The 12,082-nt window shown below is 53.8% G+C and overlaps 6 protein-coding genes across 6 annotated transcripts; 1 reads left to right on the top strand and 5 right to left on the bottom strand.

The window, feature by feature from the left end:
- Positions 1-164: 164 nt before the first annotated feature.
- On the bottom strand, positions 165-639 carry ATEG_01296 (uncharacterized protein; the record flags this gene model as incomplete). Its single annotated transcript, XM_001208661.1, has 3 exons — positions 165-327; positions 381-472; positions 508-639. 3 exons carry the CDS (start codon positions 637-639, stop codon positions 165-167), a joined length of 387 nt encoding a protein of 128 aa, XP_001208661.1.
- A 1,663-nt stretch (positions 640-2,302) lies between these two features.
- Positions 2,303-3,800, bottom strand: ATEG_01295 (FAD-binding oxidoreductase; the record flags this gene model as incomplete). The annotated part of the gene is made up of 2 exons (XM_001208660.1): positions 2,303-3,471; positions 3,539-3,800. The coding sequence occupies 2 exons, from the start codon at positions 3,798-3,800 to the stop codon at positions 2,303-2,305; spliced, it is 1,431 nt and encodes a 476-aa protein (XP_001208660.1).
- A 1,065-nt stretch (positions 3,801-4,865) lies between these two features.
- Positions 4,866-5,225, bottom strand: ATEG_01294 (uncharacterized protein; the record flags this gene model as incomplete). Its single annotated transcript, XM_001208659.1, has 1 exon — positions 4,866-5,225. One exon carries the CDS (start codon positions 5,223-5,225, stop codon positions 4,866-4,868), a length of 360 nt encoding a protein of 119 aa, XP_001208659.1.
- A 728-nt stretch (positions 5,226-5,953) lies between these two features.
- ATEG_01293 (uncharacterized protein) lies at positions 5,954-7,723 on the top strand (the record flags this gene model as incomplete). The annotated part of the gene is made up of 4 exons (XM_001208658.1): positions 5,954-6,543; positions 6,601-7,032; positions 7,086-7,461; positions 7,511-7,723. 4 exons carry the CDS (start codon positions 5,954-5,956, stop codon positions 7,721-7,723), a joined length of 1,611 nt encoding a protein of 536 aa, XP_001208658.1.
- Positions 7,724-8,245: 522 nt separating this feature from the next.
- ATEG_01292 (glycoside hydrolase family 43 protein) lies at positions 8,246-9,989 on the bottom strand (the record flags this gene model as incomplete). Its single annotated transcript, XM_001208657.1, has 2 exons — positions 8,246-9,643; positions 9,702-9,989. The coding sequence occupies 2 exons, from the start codon at positions 9,987-9,989 to the stop codon at positions 8,246-8,248; spliced, it is 1,686 nt and encodes a 561-aa protein (XP_001208657.1).
- Positions 9,990-10,383: 394 nt separating this feature from the next.
- On the bottom strand, positions 10,384-12,020 carry ATEG_01291 (questin oxidase family protein; the record flags this gene model as incomplete). The annotated part of the gene is made up of 5 exons (XM_001208656.1): positions 10,384-10,589; positions 10,642-11,049; positions 11,096-11,452; positions 11,509-11,811; positions 11,858-12,020. The coding sequence occupies 5 exons, from the start codon at positions 12,018-12,020 to the stop codon at positions 10,384-10,386; spliced, it is 1,437 nt and encodes a 478-aa protein (XP_001208656.1).
- Positions 12,021-12,082: the final 62 nt, after the last annotated feature.

Genomic DNA, 12,082 nt, shown 5'->3' with positions numbered 1-12,082 from the left:
CGTGAACACCAAACGAGTGGACTAGTTGTAATGACAGACTAAATTCGATTCATATCCTAAGGCCGAGAAACAGGCCAGACGTGTCCAGGAGGCCGGCGCCTGCGCCTATGTCCTGCACCACCGAGACCAGTTCGATGAATGGTGACTGCGGAGAGCATCGAACATCACGCGAAGTGCTTACTCGTCGTCATCGTCGTAGCCATGGCCCTTGCCGTCATGGCCGTGGTGGCCATCATGACCATCATGACCGTCCTTGCCGTCATGGCCATCGTGGCCATAGTGATCATGGCCATGCTTCCCATCATGGCAAAAACGGCGGTGGCATCGCTGTATACAGTAAGAACAGAGAGTCAACGAGAAGTGATGTCTCTTAAACGTACATGAATGCATCCTTTTCTTTCCTTGTCCTTGAACTTGTCATGGTGGTGGCAATGCTGTAGAGCGTGGTGTTAGCTAGACCGTTATCCGACATCTATGGGAAAAAAACCAGAGCAGACAAATACTTACATCGAGACAGTGATGGAGTCCCTTATGGCAGCGGTGGCCATCCACGTCCCCTTTGCCTGCTTCAGCGTTGTTCGCTGGGCCGGCAATTGCCAATGCGGCAAGCATCAGAGCAATGGGAAGATAGAACTTCATATTGAATGCGTGAGGATGGATGAAGCCGGATCGAATGGGTTCTCAGGAGATCTTGTTTGATAGAAGAGCAGCTTGATCAGGAGGTATGCTTTTGGCGGCATCAGACATCCTTTTATAACTCTCGGTTCTGGCAATCATCTGATGTTCCTGGTTCGAAAGTATGAACTCAATGAACAAAGTTGCAATGCTCAAGCAGAGCTCCTAAGCTGGCAGTTGAGACCGCAACGGTCTAAATCAGTATACATGCACATTCAACAAGGAACTCGATGGACAGCTTGGCCGAGATGCTCTAAACCACTGGGTCATTGGTATAAAGCACGGTTATGATGTCCATGGGGTATTTACAATCCGACCTGGCTGGAAATTCTCCGAATCCAAGTGGTCAGACACAACGAGAAGAGAGACCCGGACGACATCTATGGGGTGTTCCACGGTGTGACTACGATATAAACGATCAACTTCTGAACACAACTTGGACTTTATGCCCCGGAGCTGTACAGATACAGTCTTCGCGTATAGAATATAGTCTTCGTTCAACCGATTGGCCTTCAACCTGCGCCACGTTAGTAGACGTGCGTCGACTTGGATATCAACTGACTTTCGAACCTGGCTCCTGTCGGGAAATTAACGGGTACATGCAGGATAACCATATAAATAAGCTTTGCGTAGACTCGGGGTATATCGATGGATAAAATGCGGAGTTGAATCCGGGGCAAGACCCTGCATCTGGCATATCAGATCATCTCCGTGTTCTCTATACGCAGCTGTTGCGCAGGCAGTGGTAATGGAAGGAACGCGTCTGGGAGTAGACCTCCCCGATAATGGTCTAGATGCTACTGACCTCTGGGCAATTTGTACTTGCGCCTTTCTTCACCTGGATTCAGATTGGTGGGTGACTGGAGCAGTTGGGTTCCATCTGTGCTACTTTGCCCCGTGTACACATGCCTCAATAGCTATGGCGATGTGTTAGTACCTAATTCAGCATGTCTGTGCTGCGTTTCGCGCCGGTGTCCAATCGATCTGAGGGTCCATGTGTGCATGATTTAACGTCTGGAGTAATAGTGGTATGACAAGACGCCTGAGATGTTTTGCACTGTCACACGGCCATACTCTTTAACTATCACACACCTTCAACATAATAGCATGGCATTACGGCATCGAAATAATATGGAGCATTCATGGAGACCTCCATGGTCTTTAACCTAATATACATGACCTTCGCACCATATCATCCGTTGTCAACATGACTAGCAGACTCAAGGCTAGAAACAGGAGACTCCACTGTCCAACCCAAGCCAGCAACGCAGTCCTACAGTCAAGCTGGAAGTCTCAAAATGTGTCATACTCGACAGCTTCGCGTGTCACCTTCACTCTATGTGACACAATATCCATGCTCGAAAGGGCAACAGAAGATTTTGGGATAGAATCAGTGTTCTACATCGCCTCTATCGTATAGTTCAGTAACCTAGCTCAGAGTAAAGGGCTGTTCGACTACTATATAGATATTATCAGACTGTGTGTAAATTGATGAGAAAACCACCTATATCGCAGCTCTTTGAATTAAGTACCGTAATAATAAGCTATACACACAAAATAAAAAGGAGAATTCCAATAATGATATGGCCCGGGATGCCGAGGTCCCGGATGCTATACACAAATACCCTCAAACCGCAACGCTAACACCCTGTGGATTATGAAAGGTGTCTTTTGGATCGAATTCACCCTTCAGCTCCTCCAGTCGTGGAAGATTGCCACGCCAGTACGCGCGCTGGGCGTCGGGCATCTTAGGATCGGGGCATCCTAGATATGCATGCTCCGCACTCTCTGGCACGGCCTGGGCCAGCACATCGTAAAGACCGTCGGCAAAATCATAAATGGTCTGTGAGATAGGGCCAAGCGGGTTGACCATGAAGATCTGAACCCAGAAAAGCACGTCGCGGTGGCCATATGCTGTGGCATCTTCTGGGACGGCGTTGATAGCCCCGCCCTCCAAGCTGAGGGTGACAAACCAGGCCAGAGTGCCGGCATTGGTCTCGTGAATGTAATCGAAGAAGCGGTCGATTGCCGAGTCCGGAATCAGCGTGCGAGGGGTGAACCCAAGAGATTTGGCGTAGAACCAGGTCGGGGTGTTTCCGACCAATCTCAAAATGACATCTTCTAGAGAGTGGCCGACCATACCCAGCCAATCCGTCAGAACAAGCAGAGTGCCGGGCTCGCTGGTGGGGAATCTCTTCTCCAGGTCGAGCGCGTCGTACTCCTCCTTCGAGCCGAAGAAAATGCCTTCGAGAATGATCTGGCCATCGAAGATGACCATATTGGAGTAGAACTTCCAGGTGAGGTCCTCCTGCGCGATGAAAGCTTGCCAATCTTTGAGGAGCTTCGCCTTCTCCGCGGGGGTCCCCAGATTGAACGTGTACGAATACTGCACGGCCAGGCCTGGGGCCTGTTCGGTACGCACTTTGAACTCGGTGACGATCCCGAAGCTAGCAGCTGCTCCTTTGACGGCAAAGAGCACATCCTGATTCTGTGTCTCGGATGCTCGCACAATGCTCGAGTTTGCCAGCACAACCTCGACTTCCTCCACATGGTCCAGCGCCAGCCCCCACTGGCGCGCTGTCGGGCCCAACCCGCCTATCGTCAGGTGGCCGCCCGTCCGAATTGTCGGACAAATCCCGTGTGCCATGGCTCGGTGGCCCGCGTTGTAAAGCTCGGTGTCGAGGTCGCCGAGCGTGATTCCGGGTCCGATGGTCGCGGTGTAGGTCGACTCGTCCATGGAGAATTGGGAGAAGTGCTTCATGTCGACCACAATGGCGCCGTTCTGTCCTCCGAGACCTGCAATCACGCGCGAATCAGTCGACTGTATGTCCAAGACCGAGAAGTGCGTTATCGGTCATCATACCATAGTTGCCAAAACTGTGTCCTCCGCTGCGAGCTTGCACCTTGTAGTCATATTCTGAGGCACATTTCACCACGGCGGCAACTTCGTCCGCTGATTGAGGGTATGTGACTGCCGCCGGAGTGACCGGAATATTCAAGTTGTATACATCGACGGCTGTAGCCTGGTAGAGTAGCTGATCCTGGAACGCGACATGAGCTGCATTACCTCCCACAGCGGATATCAGACAGTCACGCCCAGCGGCGATGCTGGTGGTATTCCCCATTGCTTGAAAGCCTGGAACACAGAGAAGTCCTGCATGAAGAATGAAAGAAATCCATTTTTCCTCGCGCAATTGAGCCCCTGTGCTTACTCGAGTCTGTTGTTTGCTCTCGCCGATCCCGCTAGCGGATCGATAGTCTGATTGCCTTATGTGGCTTACAGTGGGTCAAAAGCACAAATCTTCGGATCCAGTATCTTTAGCAGAACCTCGTGTTCGGAGGGTTTCGTTAGTTACTACTATCACCAATGCAATGCGCGAACCAATCCAGCGACAGCTGCAATCCCATTATTCGACCAAAAGACATTCAATGCATTCAAGCATGGTCAAGGAATACTCAGGGGTCATATATGCAGGGGTCCTATAGTAATTGACTTTATATTGGTGTCAGCCGGGATGCAGCGGAATAGAATCCCCTATACAAGGTTTTTGATATGAACGGACTCAATGGCAGTGTCCCAACCGTTCACCCCTTTTCCATGCTTTGTCTCATTGCCTGACCTGTACCCCATGTCGCCCACTCCACCAGCAGCCCGGATCTGGCGCTGAAGAAGACGAGACTGGACATCAGTCAAGGGCAACCGCCTCTGGATCAAGCGCTCCCGGTACCGATCCATCATAAAGAAATACCGGAAGCTAGAGGTAGCATATGGCTTCAGGTAATTCCCCTCGGGACAAAGATTCAGGCGCTCGATCAATCGCGCCTGAACCCAACGCATCTCCCGTTTCCGCTGCTCTCGGTCACCAGCCCCTGCAACGGTCTCGGTAGCTTCGCCCTGGAATGCCTCGAGTCTCTTTGCAGATATCCAGACCGATCAGCTGGGCAACGCTGGCCAGCTCCACGCCCGTATTGGAGATTGCCGCCGGCGGGATGCCTCGAGCTGCTACCACTGCGATTGACGCGCCGTCACAAAAACTAGTGAGGCTCCTCCATCATAGCATGAGGGTGATGTTCCCACGCAGCATCTGCATGATCTCGGGGTCTGCCTTTTCAAGATATTGAATCATGTACTGCCGGAGGAGGTAATGCTCTATCAAGGTGATATCTTCTGGGCTCATTCCCTCGGACCTTTAGCCAGCAAGGATATCGGACAGGCTATTCCCCGGGAAGCGGAAACGGCCGCTAGCGAGGTCCTGGGGAGGAATCATCACGTCGTCGGGGACGGTCGAGCTGCCAATCAACGTCTTTTTCCAATAATGATCCTCAAGTGTGCCGTACCAGTGTGACCACCATTGCATAGCGTCCCGCATGCTGTAAAGGCACACTTCTTCTAATGTTGTGTCTGGTTTCCCCGTGTGGATGGAGTAATCATCGGCATGGTGCTCCGGGGCAGTGCGAATGTAATGTTCCATGCGCTGGTATACTTGTTGTGCCTTGCTACATGAACAGGGCGGTCTGCTGGTCTCGCCGATGAGAGTGAAGAAAGACATTGCATCGTCAGATAGGCTCAATCCGTCGTGGAGCCCACTGTTGTCGGGAGGGCGGCATACTGGCTTGAGGTCGCACCAATGCAGAGCAGACCACAGGTCGAGGGGAGATAAGGCCTTGTGAGAAAAATATCATTTGACCTTTTCCCACACAGCTTCCATCTTCGTATGATGGGAGGATATAGCGAGTAAGGTGCGTACTTTGATGATCTGTCCGTGTTCTGAGTTGAACGGATGTGTTCTGTACGAGTACCTAGATTCTGCTTGATATACGACGCTACAAGTGGAGTATTAGATTGACAGCTACCCGGTTTTTCAAATGAATTCTTCCAAAATCCGGGTACATCTGGGCACCAAAGTCTTGTGTATGGCTGGCTATCTGGCGCCTAAAAGTGTAGTAAACGTCACTGCATTCTGCACGAAGCTTTGTGGGAACATTGTTATACTTTATGGATCCCTACAAACTTCTCAATACCTGGTTTGTATACCTATATGATGCTACCATAAACTGAATGCACTTAATTGAAAACTTATGTCCCTGTAAGACTCTCAGCGACATACTCTGGTAACCATAGTTAGGGTTATGGAGGGCCAATCTTATCTCTTATCGCATCTTTTCCGGCGGAGAACTCCACCCTCCTTTTCCGCAGGGAAACCCCTCACTAGACACAACGATGACCAGCAGACGCAGTCTTCCTTGATACAACGTTTCAAACTGCCCCCTCTACAGCATGGAAAGTCAACGCCGGCCCTACCGCTCACACAAAGTCCCCGCCTGTGATCGGTGTCGCCGATTCAAGCGACGCTGCACCGGCGGCACCCCCGATCGGCCATGCGTGCTCTGCGGCCTGCAGGATGTTCCCTGTGTGATATCAGGAAGTCCAAAAGCGCAGATGAATACGCGTCGCACTTCCAGACGTGTTAATCAGCGTCGTCTGGAGCCGACGAGCGCCCCTGCCGCTCCTTCTCCGCCCCAGGACAACAGTGGACGTTTATCCACCGCCGACGGAGAGGGAAGCCAGGACAACATTGGGCCTGACTATCATGGCTCTCCGGATCATGACCGGTCCAAAATCGAGATGTCCATGGTAGCGTGTCCAGTGATCTCCGAAGATATTCAGATCCTGGAGCGCTACATGTCCTCCAAGGCCAACGCCCTGTCCGGGGGCCTGGCGTCCCATGCGGTTAATAGCGCACCAAGCGTGTATCTCCGAGTCCCCCGACGGAGAGAAGGTCTAGCTATCTCGCAGAACCCGGGGAAACAGCAAAAGGAGATCCTCATGCAGATCCTTCAGCCTTATGCCGACGAGCTAGTCCGACTGTGGGTTGCTTTCTTGGTCCTCGGATTAACCAGCTAAACTAACATCACTATCGAAAGATACTTTGATAAATATCATCCCGCCTTTCCGATCTTGGATGAACAGTCATTCATCGAACTCTACAAGAGCGGGGATAAACTTTCCCCGGCGCTCACCTGCGAGTTCTTTGCCCTCTCGCTCATTCTGTGGAAACACTCCCCAACTCTCAAGAAATTCCCCAAGCCGGACCCGCAATTCATCTGGAACTTGGCAGTAGAGGCCATGCAGCATGACTTCATGGCTCCCGGCCTGTCAACCGTATATTCGGTCATTCTAGACATGATGGGACGGCCCGTTCTATCCGTGATCATGAATACGATGAACATTGGCCGTGCCGTGTGCCTTGCCCAGAGTCTCGGTCTCAACCGAGATCCCACGAACTGGCGTCGACCTAAGAGCGAAAAAGCCCTTCGGATTCGCCTGTGGTGGGCTGTTGTTATCAACGATCGCTGGTGAGTTCATCACTTCCTGTCCGTCTTGATACTCCTTGTTCATGCAAAAATAGGTCAAGTTTTGCGCACGGCATCCCACCCGTTGTATCGAGGACGCAGTACGATGTTCCCGTCCCTGTGCTGGCTGAAATAGTACCAGAGACCGTTCAGTCTGAATATCGTATCAAAGCTGCAGAGTCGTTCATCCGTCTGTGTACGCTGACCGTGATTCTCGGGGACGTGCTCCCGCTTGTCTATGACCTCAACACGAACCAGAAGGATGTTTGGAAGCAGATACGCCGTCTGGAGACCGATTTGGATGGATGGGAAGACTCCCTGCCCAGCTATCTCCAACCAGCCGCAGGCGACCAGCCAAGTGTCTCTGGGTCCAGTAGTCTCCGACTCGGCTACCTCAGTGTTCGATTGCTGCTGAATCGGATTGCATTACATGTGAGTTTTTCGCATTGAGAACCACAAAGCATCTCCTAACGACATGTAGGCTGCAACACTGTCAGATGACCTAGACCGCCCAGAAAACACCAAGTACCACTTGTCGCAACTTCGTAAATCAGCACAGGAGATTGCGGAATACGTCTGCTCATTGAGTAAGGCCCAGCTTCAAGAATTTTGGCTTCCTTGTAAGTCCTCCCAAAACAATGCACCTCTGTCTTTCCCTGACGCTCGACAGATACATCATATCACCTCATCTTGACCGTGATCATCCTCCTACGGTGCACCGTCGAATCAACGGACAAGGCAATTGTCCAATCCTGCAAGACGAGTCTCCGGCGCTTCTGGACAAAGCTTCAGAATGCTGCTGAGAACGACGGGTGGGACCTGGCAGACATCTGCATAGCACAGTGCGCGGATTCGGTATCGAAGATCCTGAGTGGTACTGTCGACATCAGGACCCACCACAAAGACCAGCAGATAGACCTGCAGTCGTCGGACCAGGCCGAGGGCATGGGCATGACAGCCGCCGCTGGCGGCATGATCTCTGATCTAATGCCCGACATCCTTCCGTTCTCCAACCCCGATCTCTCATTCGACAACCAATGGGATGTTGGGTCGTGGTATGGGCTCGGATGGATGGGATCTGGGATTGATGCAGGCTCCTACGAGAGCTTCAGCCAAGGCATATTCCACGTTTGACTGGTACCGGTCTTATGGGCATAATCTGCGTCCATACGTCTACCATTTTGCGGTGTATATACATCACGACGGCCTGGGATGACTAGCTCGGCACAATAACCCCTTCATCAATCATCTGACCTTGTCCATCGTATCTCCATCTACTGATATACGCCTCCGTCGACCCAGGTCCACCATTGCTGGTGGCATACACCCCAACCAGTGTGCCCGTAAATTTACCTGTATTGCCACTGACCAACAACGAGCTCGCTCGTGCGATGACCTTCTTCTGCTGCGGCTTGTGCGCCAACGCGGCTGAAAACACATACTCCGTGTCACTGACAGCCTGGATTTCCAGTCGAACCGGCTTTCCCCGCCACGCCTTAGGAACTGTCATAACGGCCGGCACAACGGTACCCTCAAAGTTCCCGCGGCCTTCCACGCGGAACCGGAAAGAGAGCGACAACTCCCCGCTGTCGCCCTCCTGCAAAAGGACAATCCCCAGATCCACGTGCTGATACTGCGTGAGGAACAGCGTGACACCAGCTTCCTCACCCGGAACCTTCGGATCGAAGGAGACATCCACCCCATACGTGAAGAGGGTATCACTTTGTCTACGTCCGACGAACGTGATGCCGTCGTCGGGCTGGAAGTCGGCAGTGCCGGTGAGATTACTGGCGGAGGGAGTCAGCCGCAGCGTGTGCGGATGGCCGCGCGGCGAAATGGCGTAATTATCTCCCTTGGGGAATCGCCAGTACATGAAATGCGCCGGCATGGCCTCTCCCGGCGCAAAGTCCACTCGGTCCGGCGCACCCACGAACTGACCGATCCCGACGCCGGCCAAGCTGTCACCTGGTTTCGACGCTGGCGCCGGAAGAGGCCCGCGCATGCGCCCGCGCACAGGCTGCACAACGGGCCACTCTCCCTTCTCCCAGACAGCGGGCACCATCACGGTCTCGCGGCCCATGGGGTAGTTCTTCCAAGCCGGGCCGGAGCGCGTGCTCAGAGCCACGGCCCACCAGTTCCCGGCACCATCCTGGAAGAGGTCTGCGTGGCCGACCGTCTGGAAGTACCGGGTGGTGTTGCGGTTGGTGAGGACGGGGTTGTGCGGGCAGGGCTCCCAGGGGCCGGTGCGGTTCCGGGACCGGGCCATGGTCTCGGCATGGTCCAACTCGGTGCCGCCCTCGGCGATCATGAGGTAGTAGTAACCGTCCTTACGGTACATATGCGGGCCCTCGGGCCAGACACCGCCGGTGCCATTCCACAGCCCGGTGGCGGGCCCTGTGGCGCCGGTTTCTAGGTCGAGGGAATAGTGCCAGATAGCCTGGTTCTCGGAGGAGGAGACGTAGGCGGCGCCGTCGTCGTCCCAGAAAAGGTCTGGGTCGATCCCGTGGACGGCGAACTCCACGGGATCGCTCCAGGCGGCGTTGTCGGTCGGGTCGGTGGTGGTGAAGACCAGCCCCTTGGCCCCGGGGTCCAGGAAGGAGACAATCAGGTAGAACTTGCCCTGGTGGTAGCGCAGGGGTGGGCGCATACATGCCACCCTGCTGGTTGGTAACCTGCGCCAGGGTAGGGACCTGGCTGCGCCGGTTGAACGCATTGCTGACGTGCTTCCAGTCTCGGAGGTCTTTAGATGCGTATATCGGCAAGCCGGGGAAGGCGATGAATGTCGAGACCACGCAGTACGTGGTATCCTTTTCGGCGACATGGACGCAGGATGGGTCGGAGTGCCAGCCGCCGAACACAGGATTGGTATATGTTGAGCCTGGGAGGCCGTGGGCGAGACTCTCGTTCGCCATTGCCATGAGAGACGACACCCAGAGGGTGATGCTCGACAACGCCCGCATTGCGTTCGTGGTGTGTCCTACGGTGCAGGAATGGAGATGGGGGACGCTTTGCAGGGGGACTCAGGTCCCTGCATCTTCGCCCTTCTTATACGGAGTACACCCGGTGGGGAATAATTGCGGGGATGTCTTGGTCCATGCCATCTAGTTATCCAAGGGTATATCCATTTGGACAGCAGCCGCCGGCTAAATGAGAGAGATCTTCGCTGGTTAAATGCAGATCCACGAATCATCCGCAGCAGGGATCTATGCCAGATGTTTAAAACGCGCGATGGAAGAGGGGAAGTCTTCTAGCATCGGCATTTTTCCGGTTATAGCCATGGACGCTTCGTAACTGCTGCAATTCAGGTCCTACTGATCCTTCGAAGTAGATTTCAACCATGACAATGGCAAGCCCTCAAATCCTGGCCCTTGGGACAGCGCCGCTCTTCCGGTCAGCAACATGATACCGGGCTTCATCGAATCCCACACCGCGCGGCCACCGAGCCACGACCTGCTGGATGCCGTACGGCAAAATCTTGGATAGTAAGGATTTCTCGTTCACCATCTCCACCTCATGTTTCAAAGTCTGCTCGTCCTGAAATTTCTCCGAGCTGTCGATGACTGTTTGCAGTGTAAGTCATCGCCCACGACATCCTAGAAGACCTCTACTTACCCATATGCGCCAAGGTCAAAAAGTCCTCCTCCCGCTTGAGTGGAAACTCGCGGCAGTCCACGTACGGCCTCGAGACGATTGAGGTCGTCCGAATGCCCCGGATGAGCTTAGACAGATGGCCATCATCTTCGTAATCGCATGCACGGCGGAAGATTTCATCCCATCCGGAGGGGTGAAGGGGCATATAGGAGGCCAGCTCCTCAGGACGAGGCTTAGGGGCACCTGCTTCGATGTAGACCGTCAACGCTGCTCGACCTAGCCACTCCAGAATGCGCGCTCTGTTCGGGCGGGAGATCCACGACGTCTGCGTTAGAACGGGTGCGAACGATGAAGCCGTGACGGTGTGCATCAGGAAGAAGTCGATCCGGATTTCTTTGTCTGGGCGCTGCGCGAGACAAGTGATGTATGCTGGAGGGTGTTAGGTAGTTCTTTCGTCTGGTAGAATGCGGCTTACTGAATGCGTTCAGTAGCTCAGCAGTCTTGACCTCCAGCTCATCAGGGTGAACCCGGTACTGGCTCACCAGGCGAATGAAGTCCTCCTTCGCATGGGGGAGGATACCCTGCGCTATCTTATCGATGTGTTCATAATTCAACGCCTTGCGGATGGCTTTGTTGGAACTAATATCCCCTAATATATCGACGAGAGCACGTCCAGGCCGTGACGCCGATGCCTGGGCATACTCCTCTACCATATCCAAAATGTCTCCGTGTCGGGACTCATGAATCGCTGTGAGAGCTAAGGCGTCGACCGCAATGAGGGGCTGGTCGAATTCGATCGCGTATCCGAGATGGATGGGCGAGTGCAGATACGCTGGCTGGTGTAAGTTGATGGATGACCGTGTTACCTCATAGATAGGCGGTACTGACCACCCCAGAACCTGCGGAACATCTCCTCTGCTCTCTCGTCGCCTTTGAATACATACTCCTCGATTGTTTTCGGGACTCCGTTTCTTCTGACCTCGTCCTCAAAGAAGGCGTAGTATTCACTGTAATACTTTGCCCTACCCATCAGAGCCTTGAACTTGGCGGGGTCGCTCAAGTCATGGACCTTTTCGACGTTCGGCGCATTCACGGGCTTCTGCGAGGCCATGCCGAGCTGGAAGGCCTTTTCCAGCTGGGCCGGCGTGGCCCCCAGGGCGTAGATGGCGAGCAAGTGGTGCAGGATATGGTCTGCAAGCGTCAGCACAGGCAACGCCCGAAATACAGCCATGCCTACTATGGACACCGGCATTATGGATAAAGATGTGGTAGAGCTCGTGGTTCTTCCTCAGCAATTCGGCGGTCTTGGCCGCGCTCTCTGCCGTCAGGGGATGCACTTGGAAGATGCCCCGTGGCTCTGGACTCGTCGGTAGGACGATACTCTCCCACGTTGAAGGCATGATGAACAGTACGAAGCGGTTTCCGCAGCAGACAAAACAGCAGACTCTGAAAGTTGAGAGCC

This window comes from Aspergillus terreus, genomic scaffold (assembly GCF_000149615.1).
Source record: "Aspergillus terreus NIH2624 scaffold_2 genomic scaffold, whole genome shotgun sequence".
NCBI classification, from domain to species: Eukaryota; Fungi; Ascomycota; class Eurotiomycetes; order Eurotiales; family Aspergillaceae; genus Aspergillus; species Aspergillus terreus.
Note: the sequence above shows the minus strand (reverse complement) of the source record. Positions and strands in the feature narration are given on the sequence as shown.